A 26,907-nucleotide genomic window follows, 5' to 3' on the forward strand; every position below is an offset into this window, starting at 1 on the left:
GAGTTGGAAATGATTGTGAGACATACAAAAATATTTTGGGAAAATTTGGAGAAAAGAGCAAAGCTAATAATAATGGCAAACATCTGTTGGATTTCTGCTCAGGACATGGACTGGTTATTACTAACACCATGTTCCAACATAAAAATGTGCACAAATTCACATGGAGAGAAGAGGCTAGGAATAAGAAAGGTCTCATTGACTATGTTATTGTTGATAGTGATGTTTTCTCCCCAGTGCAGGACACCAGAGTGTACAGAGGATTTGAAATTGGAAGTGATCACTATTTAGTCTTGAGCAGGATAAAATTGAATTTCATATTGAAAAGAATAACATGTAAGAAAGTTTTAAAGCGAATAAAAGTTGAGGAGCTCTCAGATGTGAACTGTAGACTAAAATACACAAAGATTATTGAAGGAAAAATGAAAGAGTTTGAGAACAGGAATCAAACCTTGGAGATTCAGTGGCAAACTCTGAAGAAAACACTGATTGATTCTGCCAGAGAGGCATGTGGTGAGGTTGTCTGTAAGGATAAAAAAATCAGAACTCCCTGGTGGACACAGGAAGTTAAAGAGGCAGTAAAGGAAAAGAAAAAAGCATACCAAAAGTTCCTGTCAAATAAGTCAGCTTGTGCTCTTAGAGAACATAGAGACAAATGCAAGAATGCTAAACACTGTGTAAAACTAGCTAAACAAAAGTCATGGGAGGACTTTGGCAAGAATATAGAAAATAAATATCAAGAAAGTGGCAAAATATTCTGGAGGTTGTTGAAGAAGTTTAAGAATGGAGGAAAGAGTGCTGTAAAAGGAATTAGAGATGATAAAGGTGACATGAAAATGGGAGAAAAAGATATCCTTGAAGTATGGAGTAATTACTTTGAAAAACTGCTAAATGAAACAAGCAGTGATGACAGCAGAGTGGTAAAAAACACTGACCAGGCATGCAGTCAGGAATACATATCCATACTCGAAGTAGAAAAAGCCATCAAAGGCTTCAAATGTGGAAAGGCAGCAGGAGTAGATGATATTCAACCAGAAATGCTGAAGTATGGTGGTATAAGAGTCTTACAGTGGGTGCACTGCATAGTTCAGAAAGCCTGGACAGAGGGACGAATTCCCGATGATTGGAGTAGAGCTCTCATAGTACCCATATATAAAAAGGGAAATAAAACTGCATGTGAGAATTACAGAGGTATTTCCCTACTGAGTGTTCCTGGCAAGATCTATGCAAGTATGCTTGAGAAACGGTTGAGAAGAATTGTGGAAGAAAAGCTTGGTGAAGAACAAGCTGGATTCAGGCCAAATAGAGGCTGTCAGGATCAGATCTTCACTTTACAACAAATAGTCGAGAAAGCATGGGAATATAACAGAGATCTGTATTTAAGTTTTGTCGATCTGGAAAAGGCATATGACAAGGTGCCAAGAGAGAAGCTATTCAATACGCTGCAGTTATGTGGTGTCAATGGGGCATTATATCAAGCAATACTTAGTCTTTATTTGAGTTGTGAGTCAGCAGTTAGAATTGAAGGAAGTACAGGAAGATGGTTTAATGTTAAATCTGGTGTGAGACAAGGATGTACATTATCCTCTCTGTTATTCATTATCTATATGGATCGCATTATGAAGGAAAGTGGTATTAAACATGATATCAAAATTGGAGATGTTAATGTCGGCTCTTTGCTTTATGCGGATGATGTTATACTTCTAAATAAATCTGCTACAAGTCTGCAAGATTCTCTGACTAAATTTAATAGCTGTTGTAATAGATATGGTATGAATGTCAGCAATAAAAAGACAAAGACAAAGAAAATAGGCAGAATCATTGAAAATGTCAACTGTGTTGTGAATGGAGAACCTGTGGAACAAGTAAAACATTTCAGCTATTTAGGCACGATTTTTACTGAAGATGGTAAATTAAATATAGAAATAGACAACAGAATCAGCAAAGCTGGTATGGTGGGAAGTCAACTGAATAAATTCATATGAAATAAGAGAGAAATTAGTCGGAACACTAAATTAGCTGTATACAAGACAGTGTTCAAACCAGTTTTAACTTATGGATCTGAGAGCTGGGTCAGAAGTAAAACACTTGACTAAAGACTAGAGACACAGATATGAGAGTCCTGAGAGAAATTATAGGCGTGAACAGATGGCATCAATGGCAATATCATATTAAAAACGAGGATAATATTAGGAAAGAACTTGACATTGTCAGCATCCAGGAATACGTTAGCAGAACTAATCTCAGGTGGTATGGTCACTTAAACAGAATGGGCGAGGAAAGATTAGCAAAACAAGTGTTCTCTGCCAGGTTGGCAGCAAAACGACCCAGAGGAAGACCAAGATAAAGGCGGATTGATACGGTACAAAGTGCTTTAGACAATAGAAATATAAGATCTGATAATTTTGGGAGTCTTGACAAGTAACAGACTGATTTGGAGGAAAATTGTAGATAGGAAATTAATAATGATGTAATTTTTTTCATGTAGTACTATCATATCCTGTACACCCCTTGAGGGTACTTGGCAGGAATTTGATGATGATGATGATGATGAAAAAAAATATATAATTGATAAAAATAGGGAGGGGAATCCTTAGCCCACCCACAGTACAAAAAGTACTATAGGATTGCTAATAACTTTTTGTGGGTAGGAGCAACATAAAAAAAAAAACATCCAGTAATATCTGTTGACTGTCAATGCACATACTTTCCCAGCATACTCCTCTTCATTTACAGTGTATTTGTTTCATTCACTTTTTGCATTCGTGTAACAGAAATGTTTTTAGCACCTGTTTAGTTTATCTTAGATATATTGCTGCCCAGTACATTTTTGTTGGTTTATTTCCTGTACACTGAGTTTCTCTTTCATGTGAATTCATCTCAAAAACTCTAAAATAAATAAATAAGCAGTAGTACTCTAGCTTGAAATCGAACTGAAGTTCTTTTCTACTTAAATTTTTGAGTGGTTTGAATTTGACATCATGTGTGGCTGAAATATTGTCATTTGATCAAGTCAACTGATACTCATCATGATTGTTTCACAGAAAAGGTAACTTCAGATTTTCAGAATCACTGTATTTGCTTTCAATGTTCTTCAGATCGCACTCTTAACAATTCTCTTGTGTGCGAGACTGTAATCTCTCTCAAAATTCCACATCACTGCTGTCTTTTTTTTCCTTTTTTTTTTTTTTACTTTCTATCTCATTCAGTTGTTTGGTTAAAATTTTACATTTTGGCATTACAATAATATCAAAGTGATGCTAAGGTATTAATAAATTATTTTCATTTTCATGCAGTAAATGTAAGAACAATAACTAAGAGTCACTCGACTCAAGTTTGTGTGTATGCTGAGTAAATGATAATTAACACTGCCATGTATATGATTGATATGAACTGTAGCAGGCATCCTTTCCTTTTCTCTAACTGACCATTTTATAGGCATCTGGAAAGGCCAGAAAACTGATCTTTTAGGTACATATGCCTTCTATTAGTCCAGATTTCCTGTCTGTAAGGTTCAAAGGATTAAATCAAAAAAAAAAAAAAATATTAAAGTAAATACTAAACTTAAGCTTCAGCTATATATGACTGTGATCCTGCATGATATCAAATAGGACTCCTATCACAACCTGGTTACCAGTAGGATCAGCATCTGACATATTACCTCATTGAAATTGCCATTTTATTTTCTATGATTTTGAGAAAGCTGAATGATACAGATGACAAAACAAAATCCGTGTTAAATTGGAGATCCTATCAGACCATCCATACTGCACAACGTAAAAGACATAACCTGTTCTACAGGTTTATGCATTTTAGCTATGCACAAAATTTAGGGAACATGAAAAAATAAATATGGAAATCAATAAACAATAAACAGCAACCATGTGTTCAAAGTCCATAGGTGTCTGATGCCATCTTGATATAATTCTTCCATTGCATTCTATTTTGTGCAAGATGACTCATTTGTTATACAGAGTTTCTGCACCATTTGACAATGTCATCACCCCATTCTCTGTTTGGTCTTCCTCTTTTGTTCTTTCCTTCAATCATCCCAAACAACAGCAGTTTTGATTTCCTTTCATCGTTCATTCTACATATATGGCCAAATTGATGTGGTTTTCTTTTGATTGTATTCGTCTATAGATTTCCTCATTGTTCACTTTCTGGATCCAGCTTATTCTCAAGATCTATAGCACCTCCTCTCAAATGCTAATATTCTCGTTTCAGAATCTCTCAGGAGTACCCAGGCTTTAAATCCATAGAGCATGCTGTTGAAGATACAGATTTCCACAATGCGCAGTTTAGTGTGTACCTTTATGGCTCAGTTCTTCCATATTTTATCCATGGCTTTTAAGATAGCTGTTGCTCAGGCTATTCTAATTTTTACCTCTTTTTGGGTCTAAGTCATGCATCATGTAGCATCCAAGATGTGTCAAGTGTTCCACATTTTCCAGTTGAAATCCTTCAATGGTAACTTTGTTCAGTAACTCCTGTTGTCCGAATATCATTGTTTTAGTTTTTTTCAAAAAAAAAATGACATTTAGTCTCTGTCTTTTTCCTTTTTTGTATGGTGTTTGCAGTGTCCTTTCCAGCCTTGCTGCATCTTCTTCAATCAGGACAATGTCATCTGCGAAACAGAGGTAGTTTATTCTCATGCCATTATTGAAATGCCTCCACTTTCTTCTTTAATCTTATCTAGTGTTCTTTCCAGATGTGCGATGAAGATGATGGCGATATTGGGTCCCCTTGTCTTGTGCCTTGACTAGTGGCAAACCAATCTCCAGTCACACCTGCTATCCTGACTGTTCCTTGGCTGTTTATATCTTTTAAGAGGCAGATCAATTGTTGTCCACACCATAGGATTCCAAGACAGCCCATGTTATTATGTTTTGGTCAATATTATCAAATTCTTTTTTGAAGTCCACGAAATAGCAGTATAGCAGTCTTTATTTGGGCTTTCTCTGCTATTAGTCTTATTTGTTGCACTGTACTTCGATCTTTTCAAAATCTGGCTTGCTCATCAGGTAGATAATACTTACAATTTGTAAGTATTATCACCAGCACTTTACCAAGATGACTTATTAGTGCAATAGTTCTGTAATTGGTGCATTCTAAACCACTAGGTACTCCAGTGCTTTAGAAGTTTTATAGCCTTTCTTATGAGGAACAACCAAGACCGATTTTTTCCACTCCTCAGGGGGCATACCCGAGAAGTGGAGCCGGCCTGGTTTGCAGAGTGGTGTATCCTAAAAATGCTGTGGGTTCGAATACCGCCATGAGCATGGATGTTGGTGATTGTCTGTGGAAATACTAGTGGTGGTGGTGTAATTTAGTTGGCAGATTGAGTGGTGGAGTGATCGAGTTGTAGATGCCCTCCCTCAATGAGTGTTCGGACTTCCCAGAGGTGTCATGTAATAATAATAATACCCTGACTCCATATTTCATTACAAAGCTTATGCATTTCTTTTACAACCAGTGCTCTCCCATATGTTAGCATCTTGCCTATTATGTTATCATTTCCAGGACTCTTGTTGTTCTTGAGATGTTTTATAGCCTTACTCACCACCTCTTCCAAAATGTCATTTTCAAGGATCTCTGCTGGTGGAGAGATTGCTTTTAGTTGTTTGTTGCAGTATTACTTAGTTGATTTTTATATAGTTCAGTGCAATATCTTATCCATCTGTGTATGATTTCGGTCTTGTTTATCAATACTTGATCATCTTTGACTGCTACTGATCTTGTTTGCCACTTCCTGTTGACATTTCTTATAAGTTTATAAACTGCTCTAGTTTTGTTTTCTCCATAGTACTATTCAATGTTTTTGCATTGGTCCTCCAGCCATTTTGCTATATCAGATCTTGCAGCTTTCTGTGCTTCGTTTCATTTTTGACAGTATAACTCATCTGCTGCATCTGAATTATCTCTTTTAAGTTTCAGTTCTCTTTTCTCTTGTACCAATTTCAGAGTTTCCTGAGTTATCCATTTCTTGTTGATCTTCTCTCTTTCAGGAATTATTTCCTCTACTGCCTTTTTTTAGTACTGTAGTCAGTCGTTCGGCTCTTGTATTTATATTTTGTTTTTCACTTGTTGTCTTAAGCTTGGTTTCTAGTATGTCATGATATCCTGTTGTTAGCCTGTCTTCATTTAATCTTGAGATGTCTCTAGCTTTTTAGAACTTTCTTTTGTACTTCTGTTTCAGTTTTAGTCTTATATTCACAATCACTAAGTTGTGGTCCGAAGCAATATCAGCTCCTTGGAATAATCTGCACTGTTGAACTGATATTCTCCATTTCTGGTCTATCAATATCAGGTAGAGCATATTCCTGTGCCTGCCATCAAAGGAGCACCATGTCCATTTACAACAATCTCTATGTTGGCATTTGGTATTGCAAATCATCAGGTTGTTATCAGTGGCAAATTCCAGAAGCATCTCTCCACATTCATTTCTTTCTCCATATCCAGATGTTCCTATAACCTTTTCCTATCCTGTGTTATTTCTGCCAATCTTTGCATTCCAGTCTCCTCCAATGACGAGTATATCCTGCTTCATCACCTCATCAATTTCTAGTTGTATATCTCTGTCTTCATCTGCACTCTCTCATATACTTGAATGGTCGAGATATTAAATGGTTGGGTACTGAATCTTGCAACCATTATCCTTTCACTAACTGGTTTGTATCCTATCATTGCCTGACAGACCTTGTTACTTAGCAGGAAACCTACACCTGCTTCATGCTTATTTTCATTTCCTGACCAGAAAACTCTTCCACCATTTGTTTCTCCTGACAATGCCAATCTCATTTCTGAAATACCCAAGATGTTGCATCTGTATTTCTTCATTTCTTCTTGAAACAAGCAATTTTCCAATTGCCCATAGTGTACAGACATTCCATCTGCCTAGTAATATTCTATATTCCATTATAATATTCCATTCCTTACAGGCTTGAGTTTGATTTTTTTGTCTTTGTTTTCAGTAGCTGATTTTTCGATCCAATACTGATTGGGGATGTGGACCTTGTTTGACCGGGTAACATCCGAGCTGGCATGAGTCTTTTCTCTTGTTCTGTGGCATGAGATTTCAATCGCATTTTCTTTTTACTTTCAGCACATCAACACTTATCTGACAAACCCTCAGTCTTCCTTGAAGAGCTGGGGAGAGATGTAGCAAGGAGCATATAGGTTATATTTAGGCTTAGGATAGCCTAAGCTTGCCTTGATGCAGTATCATTATTTTACTTCTGTGGCATTTTATAGAGTAGTAGGAGTTGTTCACTAACCCACTACATCCTGTTAGTATTGCCACTTCTTGTCTGGGACTGCTTATTGGCTATTCACAGCTAGCCCTCTCTGATGGCCATTCCCTGATCTGTATCCTGGGGACCCATCTGATGATATGTGACTTTGCCTCTGGGGGAAAGACCCCAGACTGGAAAATATGGAAATACATAACAGAAAATGTGAGGTTAGTGGGAAGCAGATTAATTGAATGTATATGGAGCAAAAAAAAAGAGAAAGATATCCAAAGGCAAGGCTAGCAGAATATAAGATGGTATTCATGCCACTTTTATCATATAGATCCGAGAGCCAAGTTAGAAATTAACCAGTTGACTAAGAACCATATATATGAGAGTTTGGATAGAATTGGGAGAAATAAACAGATATTGTATGGTAACATTAATATTTAAACCAAGATATAACAATTGATGCATATAGAGGACTGTTGAAACATATAGAAGCAATAGAGCAGTTTGAAAAAATGTGAATGGGAAGTTAGTCACAAATTAATTGTTAGATGTCATAAAATCTGGTACATTCACTAATGATGAGAATGAACATTAGACATTTCAGGTTTGTAATGTATTTGTCGTGTTCAGCTAGACTACTTCTTAATCCCCCCCCCCCTGTTTATTTTCTTCTGTAATTCTTCAACATTTATTTCTTTATCAGTTTTTTTTTTTTTATATCAATGAAGTTCTTGATGCTTAATTAATCACAAATTAATTATGTTAGAATTTTCATAAAATCTGGTACATTCATTGATGATGAAAATGAATTGGGCATTTCAAATTTATGTATTTGTCATTCAGCAAGCCTACTGCTTTACCTTCCTCCCTCCTGATGCTTTTTGTTATTTATAAACATTAAACCTGATCTTTAGTTGTCATTCAGAATCTTCTTTTGTTTAATTACTGCTGCAGAAAGTTGAGCAAACTAAAATAACTGAATTTATTTTGCTCAACTTTCATGATTTACAGTAGTCTCTCTCTCTCAAACATGACCTAATACTTTCATTTTTTTCTGTGATTGCCTACACTCCATCCTACTTCCATATACTAATTTCTTGTAAAGAGATCATAAAATAAGCATTTTTAACTTTATGCTTTTGCAGTCATAACATGTTTATTTTGTTATTTATTTGTAAGTAGTATAATGTTGTTGTTGATTTATGTTCACACATAGACCTGCACTTTACTGTGCAGGCATTCAAAATAGAAAATTCTATGGAATAAGTTGGTTAATCCTTACTCCAGGCATGTCTTATGTCTGTAGATGTGTGTGTTCATGGGACCAGTTTGTCTGTTCTGGGGATGAAAAACCAGAGTTTCCTTTTTTTTAAAAAAAAAAAAAAAAAAACTACATCCATGTGAGACTGGCTAACTCACCCTTAGTTGAAAGAGACCAGGTAAAGGTTCCTCACATTGTGGATGGGAATCTAACCCAGGTCTTTCTGCCCAAAGCGCTTAGTCTATAATGACTGAGCTATGGATAAAATAATCATATAGCATGTTTGATCATTGTGATATTTTGTCTCTATCACAGAGACTTTGGGAATACAATATATTAAAATTGTAATAACACACTCAGTAATAAGTGGAAGAAATTAGACTGTTTTAAGCCTTAAGTTCTATGAATGCTGTTGGATAGGAGGCCTAAGAATTAGTTTCCTAGATCTTGGTAAGTTTAACACAACCGTATTTATTTAGATTAGGCTTTTTTTTTTTTTAATCTGTTGCTGATTCTAAAAATTAAAAAGTCTTTTCAAATTTGTATTTGCTGTGATGAAGCATAGTCAATTTTTTTCCCATGTGATCCTGTGCAAGGTATCCAAGGCATGGTCAGCTAGATTAGACTGATCATAGTTGAGGTGGCAGATGTATTTTTTTTGTGGTCACAAAGGCAGATATCCCAGTTTGACCATAATGTGACTAGTTGTATGAACAAGGAATCTTGTAAACACCAAGAACAGAGAGAGGAGGAAGTGGATCCTTAGGAAAGCAGAGAAAGGAAACCAGCGTCAAATGAGGCTTATGGAGATTATATTTCTTTGAAGTTCTGGCTATTTTTTCTTAAGTTCCCCAGGGAATAATATAATGACTTTACTGTTGTCCATATGTTGAGAGGGATGTGAAGAGATGAGAAGGACAGCTGATTTGACAAGAAGGTCTGGTGAATAAAGAAAGATGAGTTTTGCTGTAAAGGAAACCTGGATGGAACAGAGATTGGAGGCTCTGTTGACAAGGATTTCGATGACATCATATTGTTGGGGGAGGGGAGTTTATGTATTTACCTGTGTAGGTGGGTTTCTGTAAAAAAAAAAAAAAAAAAAAAAAAAAGGTACCATTAGGCAGATATGTGATTAGAGTATCTAAAAAAAGTCCGCGCGGTTAGCCTAGTGGCTTTGCGCTTCGCAACCATATGCCTGGGGAAGGAGTGTCCTAGGTTCGATTCCCGTCGGAGACGTGAGGAGCTGAAGGATCTTCCTCAGCCATAGCCAAGTTAGCCGGTCTTGGGCGCGGGCAGTAGGGTTTTTTCCGCCAGTTTATCTGGTGTTTTTCATCCCGCAAGCAGGCAAACCGGCCCCTTGAACACACAGGGATACAGCCAAGAATACCTTGAGGCATAGGAGTGACCATTCTATCCTCGTATTTCGGTTACGAAATCCAACCATGCTTGGAAGGTTGTGGGCCTTAAAAGGCCTGTTAAACCATTGGGATAGATAGTATCTAAAAAAAGACAAGCTGTTGCTATTTTCTTTTGCTTTAGTGAACTGGATTTTGGGATACTGGCTGTTGAGATGGAAGGGGAAAGAGTTCTAATGTGTCTGAGCCATGTGCCCAGATAAAGAATGCATCATCATTAGTGTATATCTTAGTCAAATAGAAGAATTGAGAATGGCAGTATCAAGAGCATGTTTTTCAAAAAAAAACTCCATATAGAAATTAGCCAGAGCAGGAGAGGGAAGAGCCCATGGAAGTACCTTTTTATCTGATCTTTTAAAAGATCGATAATATGGGGATAAGGGGGAATATCTGCAAATAAGGAGGTGCCATCAAAGCCCACCACAAACTGTGATATCAACATTGTTTAAAACTAAATTTTGGATTAAACATTTGAAATGAGTGGAAATTTTTATATAAGATGAAGTGTGCCCAGTAAGTTAAACTCTCCAAGATTTTGGAAACGTCAGTTCTTGGGCTTCCTGCCCAACAGCCCCATAGAGAATTCCCCTCATGAGATTTTAGGCTTAAAATGGTCTAATTTCTTCCACTTATTCTTGTGGAAGTTTTTGTACATCATTACAGTTTTACTATTGTATTCCTGAAGATGTGTGTGACAGATAAAATATCAGAACGATTAAACCTGCTGTGTAATTATTTTTCTTTGTGCTGTATTCATTTCATTAAATTTTATGATAACAGATATTATCAGTGGCTTCATTACATTAATATACTACTTGTTAAGATATTGCACACAAATATTTTTAGATGATCTATATGTAGTTAGCTTTATTTTTTAATGTTTACATATCAAAATATAAATTAATTATGCAAAGAATGGCCACATATTCAAGCATTATTTCTAGTTTAAGTATCTCCTAGTTTTCTTGTGATTGTACATTAAACTTCTTTCAGTGACAGTTTCCTTTAATACTGTGAATCAAAACACAAGTAGGTTTCCTTGCTAAAAAATTTCTGTTTCAAAAGTAGTGAACCTACTGCCATTTTGATTCATGAATCTAAGAAAGATATTTGTAGACCAAAATCAACAATGAACTAGTTGCAACAGTGACCACCGATTTCCTTTAATTTCATGGTAGAATCATTTGTACAGGTAACCCTCATATAACGAAGTACTTATACAACGTGGTTTCGATAAAAACATGGTCTACAAATTTTAGAAAACCTTTATCTTTTCATATGATTTTCACTGTGCGACTTGAAAATCAAATTTTATCTTCATTAAATTTGTGTCTGCCTTTATCGTGCATGTAGTTATAAATAGCGAATTTATATTAGGGGAAATACCCTTTAGCATGCATGCACGTCAATTGTATACCATATAAAGTGTTTATTGTTGAAAATTGCACTTTTAATGCACATTCTGCCAGGAATGTGCATTAAAAATCATAAGTGTGTTAACCTCAAAAGCACTTTATTTTCTGGCGAGTTACATACATAATTAATATGTAATCCTTTTTTTATGTAAAAAAATTATTTTTATAGTAATGGCCACAAACTGCAATGAAAGGGAAAAACCAACATTGAAAACAAAATTAATTTCTCTCGAAGAAAAAAATTAAAAACCTTAATTTTTTGAAATATGAAGAAAAACCAGGAGTTTTTGCAAGGACTTTGAATTTAAATGAATTAACAATTCGAACAATCAAACAAAATGAACATAAAATCCAAGAAAGTGTTATTGCTGGGTCAATGATAGTGCAAAGTGTGTTGCTCTGGAACATGATATTCTAATGACAAAAATGGAGATATCTCTGATTTGGATAGAAGATTGCACCCAAAAGAAAATTCCTTTAGATGGAAATCTTATTTAACAAAAAGCTCTCAACGTTTATAAACATTTATAGTGCAGACCAGGTGTTCAATTCGAATGAATCCGGATTATATTTGGAAAAAATGCCATGCACCTATATTTCGAAAAATGAAAGCTCATCTTCTGGATTCAAAGTTTTCAACGATAGAATTACTCTACTGTTTTGTAGTAATGCATCAGGTGATTACATGACAAAACCAATGTTTATTAACCAATCCTCAAATCCTCATGCTATGAAAGATTAAAATATGCACTTTTATTTTATTTTGCCTAAAACATTTATGCATTATGGGCAATGAAGTTTATGCACAATTTGTAATTTTATACTATGTATTTGTTTCATAGTTTGTGTTTTCTTAACTTACATGAATTACCTGAATTAAATAAACATATTTTTATTGGATATTTCATTGTTTATATAATTAAAAAAAAAAAAAATTTCGGAACATCCCTACTTTTTCTATGTAATCTGAGTCTCGCATAACGCAATTTATATAATGCGGAATTTCTGTGGAACCTAACATCTGCATTATACGAGGGTTACCTGTATTCTCTATAAAGTTTTAAAATGCAAAATGATATTAAGTTCATTTTCTAGACTCTCATCTCCGCTTTTCTGAACAGACTTGCACATTCTCAGTTGCTAAAATTGGAGACAATTCAAAAGACAAAATTCAAGTGTGAAATCAACTGCTACTAAATTTTAGATGAATCCTGTTTGCAGTTATTAATTTGATATTATTTATAGCTTTATCACCCACCATTTAACTGAAATTGTTCAGTGATGACAATTTGGAGGCCATTTTTTGACTCAATATTAAAAATCTTTAAAATAAATAAACAAATTTGCTAATGCCTTTTATTTAAAAGGAATAAATTTCAAGGCAGCTATCCCTGGCAACTGGCCTAGAGCTGTCAATGATTTTCTTGGGCATTTTGGGCAGAGAGTACCACAGATAAATGTCATCATCTCATGGTCCCAGCATTGTATATTATTGTCTGAAACAATATGAGTTCTGTGGTTGATTTTCATGAGTTTGGGATTAACACTGGCGTTTCCAGGAGTAAAAAACCTATTTTCCTGTGCCAGAAATTGACTAAGTGAGAGTCCAGAAAAAATAGCTTACAAAAAATTCCTGCAGTTAGTAATCAGAATCAAACTTAATGGTCTTTCTCCTGGCAGTCTGGTACTATGGAAGCAAATGTCATTTTTACAGGGCTGCACAGGTATTAAAAATTATGTTATCTAACATCTTTGTACTAGTGACAGAAGTTCTTTTTGTCATCCATTGGTCATTTTAAGTGATAGACATTGTGATTTATCAAACAGTATATATCGTTTTACTTTGTCAAATGCTTTTTCGTAATCTATAAACAAAATGATGAGTTTCTAAATTAAATTATCTTCTTTTTTCTCTAAGTAGTTTTAAACAAAAAGCTGCATCCATTGTAGAGCATCCTTTTCTAAATCCATTTCGACATTCTAATAATATTTTTTCACTGTATATTTTTAATTTTTCATTAGGTATTCTATATATTTTGTAGCAATAAACTAATAGCTCTGTAATTAGCAAGTTTTGTTTTATCCCCTTTTTTAAATATAGGTATTACTATACTTGTATTCCATTCTATTGTTATTTGTCCATTTTTATATATTTTATTTAAAAATTTTAATAATCTCTGATGAAATTTTTTCCAGCAAATTTATATAGTTTGGAGTTTATCTCATCTTCTTCTGCTGTTTTATCTTTTTTTATTTTTCTTATATTGTCCTTTAATTCTTTCATTATTATATCATTTAAAGCATTTTGTAAGTTATTTGTGTAAATTTTTTTTGTTAGTATTATCTCTCCAAAAATCTGAAGTAATCTAAGATTTCTTTGAAATCTATTTCGCAAGTTATATTTGCAGTTTCTTTTATGTTTGTGTGTGTCTTTTTTAGGTATGATACAAATTTTTCCAAGCTTTCTCTGTGTCTCTTTCTGGTTTCTCTTTTGGCTATCATTTGTCTTTTTTATATTCAATTTCTTCTTGTTGTTTTTTGCTACTTAACCATCTTTTAAAGGTCAGCTGTACTCTTCTTAATGTTTTTGGCCCATGCTTGTCTAATAATAACAACTATAGGCCCTCTAGCTTCATGTCTATGGTTATTATTAAAAAAAAAAAAATGCTTATGCTAAACATAATTAAATAAAATTCATTAGGAAATTTTGAATATAATTATGATATAATCTCCAGAATAAAATTTTTTATAACTTTGAATTTATTTTTATATTAGTAAACTTGTCTTGATACATACATTTAAAGCTATAATAAAAGATTCCATTTCTAACAGATATACACCTCAGACAATTGAGCTAGACCACAAACTACGACCCTTCATTCCAGATTTCATACCTGCAGTTGGTGATATTGATGCTTTTATTAAGGTAATTTAAATGTAGGGGATTCTTTCATTTTTAAGTGCACTGGTAAATTATTTTCATATGAAGTTGTTTGCACTATTATTTCTATTTAATACATGAAATAAAGCAAACTTACATTACTGGGGGAGGGGGTGAATGCTTTACACTTACAATAATTTAATATTCAAGCATTGCAGTTTGCATTGTGTACAAAATTTTATTTTATAATCATTATGTATTGAAGGCAACTTATCGTCGTCAGACCTGTATGGAGTCCAAATACTCATTGTGGGAGGTCCCACTGTCACAAGCACAGTTCATCATATTGTGCTTTAAACTCACCAGGAGTAGGTTTTTCTGCATGCAGAAAAACCTACTCCTCACTCCCCTGCACACATCCTCCTTATACAGCTTCCATGGATGTTCTCTTATCCTCTTTCTCCTCCTCCTATCTTTCCTCCCTCACCCCAGTCTATGAAAAATGTCATCTATATTGATCTGGTAATAATCCCTTACCAGCTTATGTCTCAATTGTACCTTTTATCCACCAGACTGCAAATTTCATTCCTTCAGTCTTTCTTCATACACATCAGCATAGACCACCTTAGTCAGTGATTCTGTATCCTTTCCAATATCTCATCATTCTTTTGAAAATCAATGACTAAATCTATGACAACATGATCAAAATTAAAGTATTATATTTTATTATATTTTTATAATTTTATTATAGCTATAATTTTAACTTTATATAGCTATAGCTATTATAACTATAACTATAATTTTTATTATAACTATAATTTTATTATAACTTTAAGGCCTTGTGTAGAATCACTTAGTGAGTGATTCAAAGGGTGTAAAACTTTGCAGAAATACACTGTGCATCATGTGGAAATGATGTCTGGGGGAGGGGGGGTAGTTCCAAAATTCACCACCAGGAAGTGCTGTGTGATGCACTGAATGTAGCTGTAATAATTTTTCTGTGTGTAAGAAGGAGAAAAGTGACACAAGCATAGATAACATATATTTAATGTGCTGCTCTTTCTGGTATATCACAAACTGCATCCTTTGCACAGTGTATTTAACAGCAGAACACAGCTGATCAGGGCTTTTGTTGCACATATGTGCAACATCAAGACTGAGTATGTAATCTTACACCCTCAACCCTGGGATACTTTGTCTGTCTTAAAATTTTATTATGGGTTGGCCTTTTTTGGCCCATGGCAGGGTAGCCATAGAACAAATGTTCCTGTTTTTGATTCATCTTTTTCTGATTTGTGAAAAAAATGTTCATTACTGTTGTGAACAGAGACCAGTTTGTTTTCCCTCTGTGTCTAGTGAGTCACTGAGTGAAGTGAATTGTAAATTTATAGTGAAACAAATTTAAACAGAAAAATACATTATTCAAATTAAGGGGATATTAAATCCCACATTGTTTTAAAACCGAATAAGAAACTCAAAGATTGGAATCAGAGAGTTTCGTGCTGAATATAGTAAACTATAAAGTATCGGCAGTTACTAGCGTGAGCTAATGCAAGTAGTACAATCTCAGGCAACTCGTTGCAAAGGTGGGGAAATTTCTGATCGGTAATCTTGGTACTCTCCATAATGTAAAAAACACATTTCCTAGGAAATGTATACTGTTATTACATTATGGTGGGAGGTCACTACCAAGACCAGTTTCAGCCTTTTTTGAGGCTTCATCAGTGAGTAGCTAGACCAAATAGATACCAAAGGGTATAGCGAAAAGAACTTATATACTCTGCTATACGAGTTGTCAAACAAGTGCAACCATTAAGTTACTTAAATATAAAGAACCAATAGGCTTCATTTCGGTGATATAAACATTATTCAAATTAAGGGGATATTAAATCCCACATTGTTTTAAAACCGAATAAGAAACTCAAAGATTGGAATCAGAGAGTTTCATGCCGAATATAGTGAACTATAAAAGTATCAGTGGTTACTAGCGTGAGCTAATGCAAGTAGTCCTAGTATGTAGTACAATCTCAGGCAACTCGTTGCAAAGGTGGGGAAAGTTCTGATCGCTAATCTTTTGTATTTTCCATAATGTAAAAACACATTTCCTAGGAAATGTATACTGTTATTACATTATGGTGGGAGGTCACTACGCAGACTGGTTTCAGCCTTTTTTGAGGCTTCATCAGTGAGTAGCTAGACCAAATAGATACCAAAGGGTATAGCAAAAAGAACTTATATACTCTGCTATACGAGTTGTCAAACAGGTGCAACCATTAAGTTACTTAAATATAAAGAGCCAATAGGCTTCATTTTGACGATATAAACATTATTCAAATTAAGGGGATATTAAATCCCACATTGTTTTAAAACTGAATAAGTATGGAAGAAAACCATTTACAAACAATTAACCAGATTTGCCATGGGTAGTCCTCTATCAATCTCTTGTGCTGACCTATTTATGGAATAGGTCAGCACAAGAAAAATCTTATCTCAGATTAACACCTACAGCATGGTTTAGATATGTAGATGACATCTTTATCATATGGAACAACAAAAAGGAAGAGCTATTGGATTACATAAACAAAATCAATTAGTTCCACCATACCATCAAATTCGTACTAGAACTTGAAAAGGACAAACAACTACCATTCCTGGACATTATAATAGAAAAACAAGAAAATAACAGTGTCAATTTATCTGTTTATAGAAAACCTACAAATACTGTACGTTATCTACACTTCAGCTCATCACATCACATCTCCCAAGAACTTAGCATTATTCATATGCTAAAGAAAAGAACTATACAGTTTACTACGGAACAAAATGATCTACAAGAAGAATTGACTACAATTTCCAACGCCCTATCCTTAAATGGCTACCCTAGAAGACTCGTCAACAAGATTCTCTTCTCTGACATACCACAAAGACAATGTGATGTCACCCAATATATCACCACTATAACTATTCCATACGTTGGTACCATTTCCAAAAAACTGGCTCTCCTCCTAAAACCACACAATATTAGAGTGACCTTCAAGCCAATTGAAACTATTCAGAAATTTATAAGATCACCAAAAGACTTCCATCCTTTCTACAAGTATTCTGAAGTTTACAACATCCCTTGTTCCTGTGGTCTTAGTTACATTGGTCAGACGTCTAGAAGCCTCAAAATAGATAAAGGGAACACATTGGTTATGTAAGAAATAACAGACAATAATACCACGTTATTGAATGGAATAAAAGTTATATGCCTTATATAGAAGAAAACTACCGTTCCAGAATCTTCAAAGAAGCAGTTACAGTTGCTCGTTCCACAAAAAACCTCAACAGGGATCAAGGTTTAATCCCACCTGATATATGGAAGACCTTAATCAGATCACTAAACACACATGAAATGAACCTCAGTGCCAACTACAAAATGTTTCTCAACAAGTAAATCATGTATCCGCAACACGTGTATTGTTTCACACTCAGTAATATTTTGTTATTGAATTAGAATTGTCAGTTAACAGCTAGCTTGTAATTTACTTTGCCTACCTTATTTGTACCCTGAAGATGCCGACAGCAACAGCCAGTGAAACTAGTTGGTTATTAAATAATTTATTACCACTTGACCAATACTTCTAAATAAGAGTTAGTTATTCATTACTTTTTTTTCCTCGGATATCACTTCTGCATGATGCACAATTCTCCATGTGGAATCAGAATATCCTTACTTTTCATCAGTGTCCTCCTTATGACTTCCATTATCCATTGTGTTACCCTCACAATTTTAGCAATGTGTTCCTGAAACTTCAGGTCTTTGTCCACCATCACCCCCAAATCCTTCATTTCCTCTAAGATCTCCCCATTAGTTGCACATTCTACATTAAACACCTTACTATTTCAATGCTGGAAAGTGTAACCCAATTCATTTGTCCATTCATCCAGTATATTCAAGTCCTCTTGCAAAACCACATCTGTCTCTACTTCCTATAATTCTTCCCAGTTATGCATCATCTGCAAACAACTGGATGTTACCATTCAAACTTTCCGTAATATGATTAAAATACAAGTCAAACAGCAGCAGATCAGATCCTTGGGGCATGACTTGTCTGGGATATTACTCCCCCATACACAACTTGCTAATAGCTATCAAACAACCAGTCTTCAGTAAACACACTAATCTACTGTCCAACCTCTTCCAATCCAATTAAAAAAAATTACCAGCTCCTCATGTAGCATTTTATGAAAGATTTTGCAAAATCTAAATGTATAATTTACAATGTACAATAACAGTGACAATCATAATTATCATTTAGAAAATCCTGCATTTAAGAGAAATGCAGGATCTCCTAAATGACAATTCTACTTACTAAATTATTAATCAAGATCCCACGATGTCACAAAAGAAATAAGTCCGTAAATTATTGAAAAAAGTGACTTTGGCTCAAAGAAATCAACCAAATAAAACCTGTTCATGTTAAACCAACTACTAGCAATGCCTTTATTTTTATAAAAAAAAATTCTGTCCATTTCATATAACTAGTTAAAATGTAGACAATGATTACTTTCAATATCACGTCTTTATTTACTAATGTACCACTAATTTGCACTCTACAATTAATAATCTGATTTCCTCCCTTATATCTTTGAATTATTCAGATTTACTATGCATGCAGGTAACTTTATATGGCAAGGAAAAATCTGTAAACAGAGTAATGGTACCACCATGGGTTTCCCCCTGCTCTCATCCCCTTTAGTCAACCTTTACATGGAACACTTTGAAAACAAAATAGTTATCACAGCTATACAAACCCATACTGTGGTTATGGTTTGTTGATGATCTGTTTGCCATTCAGCCCCATGGAAAGACACCTTGGATTCTTTTGTTACCTACCAACACCCCAAAATTCACTTCGCCGTAGGAAAAAGAATCAAATAACAGTTTTCTTTTTCTTGACACATTAGTCACCCAGCTTTCAGATGGTTCACTATCTTTTTCCATTTATAGAAAAACCAACATACAGATATCTACATACACATGATGATATGACCCATATTGTTAGGTCACATCATCATCCAGCCCAACAATATGGTATTCTTAAAACACTTACACGCACGGCTAGAGCTGTTTGTTCTAGTGATGCAGCTCTTTCCACCAAACTAATATATCTTCACCATACTTTCCTTGCCAATGGCTACATCTCCTACAAAATAGATAAAATGCTACATGGCTCTCTTACTTCCCCTCCTGAAACACACGAACAAAACACCACTATTCCTATTCCCTATGTCTGAGGTACATCTAAAAAGATAGCCAAAGTACTTCTGCTCCTGTGGATAAACTCCTACCCCTGGCATATCTTGGAGTGTATGAAGCATGTGATTTTGAATTGGCCTACTATGGACAGACAGGGAAATCTGTTAACATCTTCCTTTGTGAACATAAAAAATATGTTTGCTACCATTATTATGGCAAGTCTGGACTGGCAGACCACATTTTGGACACGTTCACGCAGGACAAGTATGGTTGCATTAATTTAGCTAAAAATTTGGGTGTCGGTTATCTTAAGATCAACTCCTACATAGCTATAATACTTTTTTTTTGCAACATTAGAGTGTGTCAAATTAGGACTTCAGGTCTTTTGTCCAGTACAATTTGAATTGTTTCATTTACTAGTGGTCATCACATGTTAACTGTAACATGTAATTGAAGATGCTAGTTGAAATCCAGCAAAATATAAGCCAGTTAATAAACATATTTTTTGATTATTGGTTTGGCATTGTAATGCCATTAAAATAAGTTGTGAATAAAATAGATCATTATAAGAAATGCGGCTTATTTGAACTGTCACATGTGCATACATGCACACACAGCTTACTTCTATTTAACTAGTTTTAGATCTTCTAACTTTATATTTCATATAATCTCAGTATTAATCTCAATATTAAAAAGTATTCAATTTTAGTAAAATTGAATCATTTTTTCCAAAGTCTTTTAGCTATTTGAGATGGTATATCAATGTACAACTGTGTGTGGAGAACTCCAGAATCTAAGTTGTTTAGTTTTAAAAAACTGTGTTATAATTAGACTGTATTGTGGAGTTAATTAGTTTAAGTTAAAAGTTTTGTTTTAAATATTGTTAATTTAGTCTTTTGCGTGGTAAGTTATGTAGCACTGCACGTGGCACTGATGTGAAGCAGAGCAATGGCTTCCAAGGTGTCATTGTTTAAAGAATTTAATCAAAGGGACTTTGTGCAGTGAAATGTATGCATTACTAAAGGCAGCTGGAATTTGGCTTGAAATTGATGGCGGAAAAGCGTGCCAAAAATGCAGTGCAAGCAGAATCAAAGTGTGTGTCTCAGGTCACGAGATTGAAGTAGTGGATGGAACTCAGAATACAATTGAAAATGTGTATGATGTAATGCCAGATAAGATTGAGAGTGAGATTAAATGTGACACAATTGAGAGAGAGAGAATAAAAGTGTTGAATGAAAGACTAGTATGATTGATGTAAAGAATGAAGAGTTGGCTACAATGAGGAAGATAGGTCTGTTGTGCATAGTGATACACATGGTGAAGCGGGAGTTGTAGCAATTGCAGAAATATCTGCGAGTGGGGCAACTGATAACAGAAAGAAGTGCGAGATAAGAGAAATGAGGACTTGACCAAGAGAGAAAGAAAAATGAAGGAGCAAGTGTTGTATGGCGATTCAATCATAAAAGGTGTGATTGATAAACGTTGATAAAATCAAAAGGTTGAAAAAAAAATGAGCACAGTGGCTGGAACAAATGATTTAAAAGGCAAAAAGTATGGCATGAGAGTAGCCATGAAAGAATTACTGGAAGTAGCCAAAGAAAAGAGTGAGAGAGTTAAGATAGTGTGTCTGTTGCCACGATATGACAGAGTAGGGCTGAGAAGGAAGGCCATAATAGTGAATGACTTGATGCAGAGGTTATGCAGGAGGAGTTGTGTGGAGTTTGTGGAGTGAGTTGGACAGGTGAAAGGACTAATCCAAGAAGGATGGTATGCATCTGAATGGATTTGGTGTTCAGAGACTGCAAAAAAGTGTTCAATGAAGTGAAAGTGCAGAATCAAGGAAACTAGAGCTTTTAGGGGCAGAGCTGACTACTACCGGGTGCGTCCCCAGGTGGCGGATCGGGAAACAGCCTTCAGATATGGAGGTTAGTTGCGATATAAGCAGAGCAATCTGGCGAATAAGCAGCCGTGGACCAACAGCGACTGAGCTATCAGGGTGTGGGGGAGCAGAAGTGGCAACTCTGTCTCACTTAAAACCTCACAAAGCCCAATGACAACTCGGTGACATGGCGAGTAGTGCTGCCATTAAATAAGTACCTGCTGGGGTCACCGCCCCTGACATTGGGAAGCAGCATTGTCAGTACTGACACAAGGTTGAAGCCAAATGATGACGGAAAAGCTTGTGATCAGAGATTTGCAGATGGCAATATGATTATATTGTGTATGTCTGTAATACTGCGGAGCAGAAAGCAAACGGAGAAACTACTGCTCTACCTTATCTCCAGAACAACCACCATGGCGAGCAAACCCTTACAATTGGCCCCAAGTTCCCGGTGTCCCTTAAATGGGACAGGGGTGTGAAGAATCTCCGGGCTCAAAATGGTGTCCACTTTTAAAATTGCAACTTGGAATGTCAGAACTCTGTATGAAGCTGGCAATTAAGAAATGCCACAAGAGACATGAAGAGGCTGGGCATCCAGATTTTGGGAATTTGCAAGACAAGATGGCCAGGATCTGGAAAGTGTCAACAAGATAATATGACAATGTATTACTCTGGGAATGATGAGAACAAACATCGACATGGTGTAGCTGTAATAGTAGATGAAGAAATCAATAAATCAATAATAAATTGGATTCCATTTTCTGAAAGGATAATGCTGTTACAACTTAAGGGAAACCCCGTTAACATAAATATCATCCAAGCTTATGCACCCACAGCTGACAAAAGTGAAGAAGATGTTGAAGAGTTTTATGAACACCTAAAAGAGATTAAAAACCTAACAAAGAAACATGATATAAACATAGTGATGGGTGACTTCAATGCAAACGTGGGAAGAGGGGGTGATGGAGAAATTGTTGGCGAACATGGCTTAGGCACCAGAAATGACAGAGAAGATCGCCTAGTCCAATTCTGTGAGGAAGAAGATCTAACAATAGCAAATACCTGGTTTAAACTTCCACAAGAAGACTGTACACTTGGAAATCGCCTCAAGATAACCAACATAATATTGTCAGAAATCAAATTGATTATATACTGATAAATAAAAGATTCCACAGTAGTATAAAGAGTGCAAAGACTTATCCTGGAGCAGATATCTCATCAGACCACAATCCCATAGTTGCAGAAGTACGTCTTAGATTAAAATCAGCTAAAAAATCACAAAAGAAGAAAAAGAAAATTGATATAGAAAAACTGAAAGACCCGAACATAAATAAAAGTGCCAAGACACAGCTTAACCTGCGATTACAACAGATTAACATAGAAGAAAATAAAAGTGTGGAATCTCTTTGGAATAGCTTAAAGAATGCAATCGTAACAACAAGTATTGAAGAAGTAGGTTATGTGAATAATATAAAACAACAGGAATGGATGACAGATGAGATTCTTTCTCTTATTGATACAAGAAGAATGTATAAAAACAAAGACCTAGCCAGTTATACAGAAACACATAACATCATCAAGAAAAAAATAAAAGAAGCCAAGGAAAATTGGATGAAAAATTTATGTACTGAAATTGAACTGCTTCAGAAACAACATGATAATTTCAATCTGTATAAGAAAATCAACGAAATTTCCGGAAAACTGAGGAAAAAGCAAATAGTGTCTCTAAGAGACGAAAATGGAAAAATAGTTCTAGAAGAAGAGAATAAAGCACAGATTTGGATAAAATATGTAACAGAACTTTTCAATGATACTAGACAGAAGCCTATAAATATAAAAGATAACATTCAAAGACCAGCAATCATGAAATGCGAAATAGAGAATGCTATACAAACAAGTAAAACAGGAAAAGCCAGTGGACCAGATGGTGTGCAAACAGAATTTTTAAAATTAATCGAACCAGATAACATCAAACTTCTTGAAAAACTATTTAATAAAATATATGAAAGTGATGAATTTCCATCAGATTGGCTCAAATCTACATTTATCACTATCCCAAAGAAACCCAAAGCGAATTCCTGTGGTGACTTCAGACTTATTAGTCTAATGAGCCAAACATTAAAAATATTTTTGAAAGTAATTCAGAATCGCATTTATAGAAAAAGTGAAGAAACTCTAAGTGAAACATAATTCGGCTTTCGGAATGGTTTTGGTACTAGAGAGGCCCTTTTCTGTACCCAAATATTGATACAAAAATGCATAGAAAAACAGAAATCTGTCTTTATGTGTTTCATAGATTTTGAAAAAGCATTCGACAAAGTCAGACACACCAACTTAATAGAAATCCTTCAACAAATAAGACTAGATGAACAAGACATAAGACTAATAACAAATCTGTATTGGAATCAGTCAGCTACTGTTCAATTAGACAACATTACCACCAGTGATATTAACATCAAAAGAGGAGTGAGACAAGGATGTGTGCTCTCACCGCTCCTGTTCAACATATATGCAGAGGTAATCTTTAAAAAAGCATTGGAAGAATGTCCAGAGGGAATCACAATAAATGGAAAGATTGTTAACAACCTACGATATGCAGATGACACCGTGCTAATTGCAGATAACATTATGGATCTCCAAAAACTCGTTGACAGAGTATACATAGAAAGCCAAAGAATGGGAATAAATATAAACATCAACAAGACAAAATACATGATCATCAGCAAACATCCAGCCTCATCTATGAAACTGACACTCAATGGGAAAAATATTGATCAAGTGTCAAGATATAAATATCTTGGTTGCTGGCTTAATGAACGGTGGGATCCAGAAATAGATATAAAGACAAGGATTGAAGTTGCACGGCAGTCCTTCATGAAAATGAGAACACTATTCTGCAATAAAGACCTAAACATGGAAGTCAGATGCCGAATGCTGAAATGCTACAAGTGGTCTATTCTGCTCTATGGAGTTGAAACATAGACATTGAAGGCGAAAACCATCAAGAAAATCAAAGCCTTTGAGATGTGGCTATACAGAAGAATGCTAAAGATATCATGGACAGAAAAAATTACCAATGAAGATGTATTAAAATCCATTGGCAAAGCTAAACATCTTGTACAAATAATCAAGAAACGAAAAACATCATATCTTGGACACATCATGAGAAACAGCAAATACCAACTTCTACAAACTATTTTGGTAGGAAGAATTGATGGCAAAGGAACTAGTGGAAAAAAAAGAATATCATGGTTTGACAACATCAAGACGTGGACAGGAAAGAGCAGTGCACAACTGCTCAGATTAGCACAAGAGCGTAGTTTGTTCGCCAAGATGGTCGCTGACCTTCGATAGAAGATAGCACAATAAGAAGAAGAAGAGCTTTTAGGGGGTAGGATTCAGTGGATATGCAGGCACAGTGAAGCAGTTCAGGGTAAGAATGTGCATAATATGCCTAAGTTGTTACCACTGGTAACAAATCAGAATGGGATTGTTAGTATAAAGTATCAGATAGTGGTGGGCCTAAAGGGCTTTTTCACTTTATGTACACTGATACTAGGAGCATTTGAAACAAGTAGGAGGAATTTTTGGCATTGGTTGGCTCATCCTGGCCAAAGGTTATTGGCATTAGTGAGACATGGCTAACAGAAGAAGATATATTTATAGTAGGATAGAATATGAAAGATATAGTGTGTTCAGGGAGGATAGAGAGAAAAGAATGGGGGAGGGTGTTATTGATGATAGCTGACAAACTGCAACCAAAGAAAGTTGAAGTTCAACTGCAGTGAAAATAGCACATTTGAAGCTCTCTGGTGTGAGGTTGAGGCCAGCAGAACAAAATATACAGTTGGATGCTGTTATGGACCTGGAGTTGAAAAAGATGATGACGATAGTATCCATCAGCAAATAGACTCAAGTAGGTAATTATTATGAGTGATTTCAACTAGTGGAACATAGATTAGAAGGAGGAGAGGACATGTGAGAGGAAGGAAATGGAATTTATGCATTTACCAAGGGATAGTTACCTGAGTCAGCATGTGATGGAATATATATATATATATATATATATAGGTGTTCAAGAGTGCTCAATCTAGGAATTGCATCTGAGAATTTGTCTATAATGAATATGACCACGTTGCCATCAGTTGGCGAGAGTGATCATATGGTGGCTAAATATATATGGAATTTTCAGTTAAGACAGGATATATGTGGAATTACAGGGCTGGTAAGTATGACAAGTTTAGGAGATTGTTTGGATCAGTGCCATGGCATGTAAAACTGCTACACATAAAACTCGAGCTGGTATACCATCCAGTCCCACAGCTGTATTCACATTAAGATTCTTTAATATGTTATCAAGGAGGAATAGTGTGTTTTAGGGAGATAATGGCAGACTGTGTACCTAGAATCAGGAGAGTAAATCAAGTGGTAATTAAATGGATGATTATCATCATTAAGCTGGAGCTGCAAAAAAAAAAAAAAAAAAAAGAAAAAAAGAAACAGTTGTGGAGGGAATTTAAGAAGAAAGGTGACATGCAGGCACATGAACAGTACAAGCAAGCAGAAGGGTAACTAATGTAGTAAGAAAGGCAAAAGCAGGTTATAAAAGGAAGTTAACAATGCAGGCTAAAGAAAATCCCAAATAGTTCTTGCAATATGCTGCAAGTAAAAGAAAAAATGTATATGGTAGAATGGTAACTGAATCAGTCTAAATAGTCATCCAGGTTGTGATATTGCAGGAACGAGAGAGCCAAAGGCTTATGTGGGAACTGAGGTAAATGAAATGTAGGTGCATAGCATATTACAGAACCTTATGTGAATACAGCTATTGGATTGGATGGTATACCAGCTCAAGTTTTACATGTAGCAGCAAGGGAATTTTCAGTGCCCTTCACCATATTGTTTAATCTAAGTCTCAGCTTTGGGTTAGTCCCATGGGGACGGAAAGAGGGGAAAATAGTTCATTACATAAAGGAGGCCCCAAGACTGATATAGCAAATTACTGACCTATCACCATATCAAGAGTTGTTGTCCAAGTATTGGAGAATCCATATTGGAATATCCATATACATAATGGCACTTTCCAGGTCAGTACAGTACAAACACTGTCACCAAGCAGAGGCAGAACAGTCACATGTTTAACTGACACAATAATTAGATTTAACATCTCAAGTTCCTTCTGTCACGTGCTGCTTGACTGTTCACTGCTAACCAGTCAATGTTCAGATCATTTGTCTTCCATGATGATTACTTATTAGCACTAATCAGGTTGATTTTCTTAATGCATTTTATCATCATCAGAAACTGATCTGTTAGTTCTGTAACAAAACCTCACCATGTATTTGATCTTGCTAAACACACCTCCTCACTCCAGATAACTTCAAACTCACTGCTACATGCAAAATTGTTGCTAGTATTGCAGATATCAATTTCTGCCCTAACTGGATTCAAGTTATTCAATATCATTAACAGCATATCCTTTTCTCTCTTGTCTATCCTTAAAAATACACTACCTTTTACACTCACCAGTTAGTATAACTGCCTCTAATTGTGCCAGATCTCACTTATAC

The 26,907-nt window shown here is 35.2% G+C and overlaps 1 protein-coding gene across 4 annotated transcripts in view; it reads left to right on the forward strand.

Annotated features, from left to right (window-relative positions):
• The window catches only part of IFT46 (intraflagellar transport 46), a 214,716-nt gene that overhangs the window by 130,046 nt on the left and 57,763 nt on the right, over window positions 1-26,907 (forward strand). For all 4 annotated transcript variants that reach the window (XM_090411983.1, XM_090411982.1, XM_090411981.1 and 1 more), the window contains one exon: window positions 14,165-14,258. In XM_090411983.1, the coding sequence (XP_090268109.1) occupies window positions 14,165-14,258 (94 nt within the window). The remainder of the gene's footprint in view (window positions 1-14,164; window positions 14,259-26,907) is intronic.

The sequence above is a fragment of the Typopeltis vanoorti genome, chromosome 22, assembly GCF_054136105.1.
Source record: "Typopeltis vanoorti isolate ZY-2024b chromosome 22, IOZ_Tvanoo_1.0, whole genome shotgun sequence".
NCBI lineage: Eukaryota > Metazoa > Arthropoda > Arachnida > Uropygi > Thelyphonidae > Typopeltis > Typopeltis vanoorti.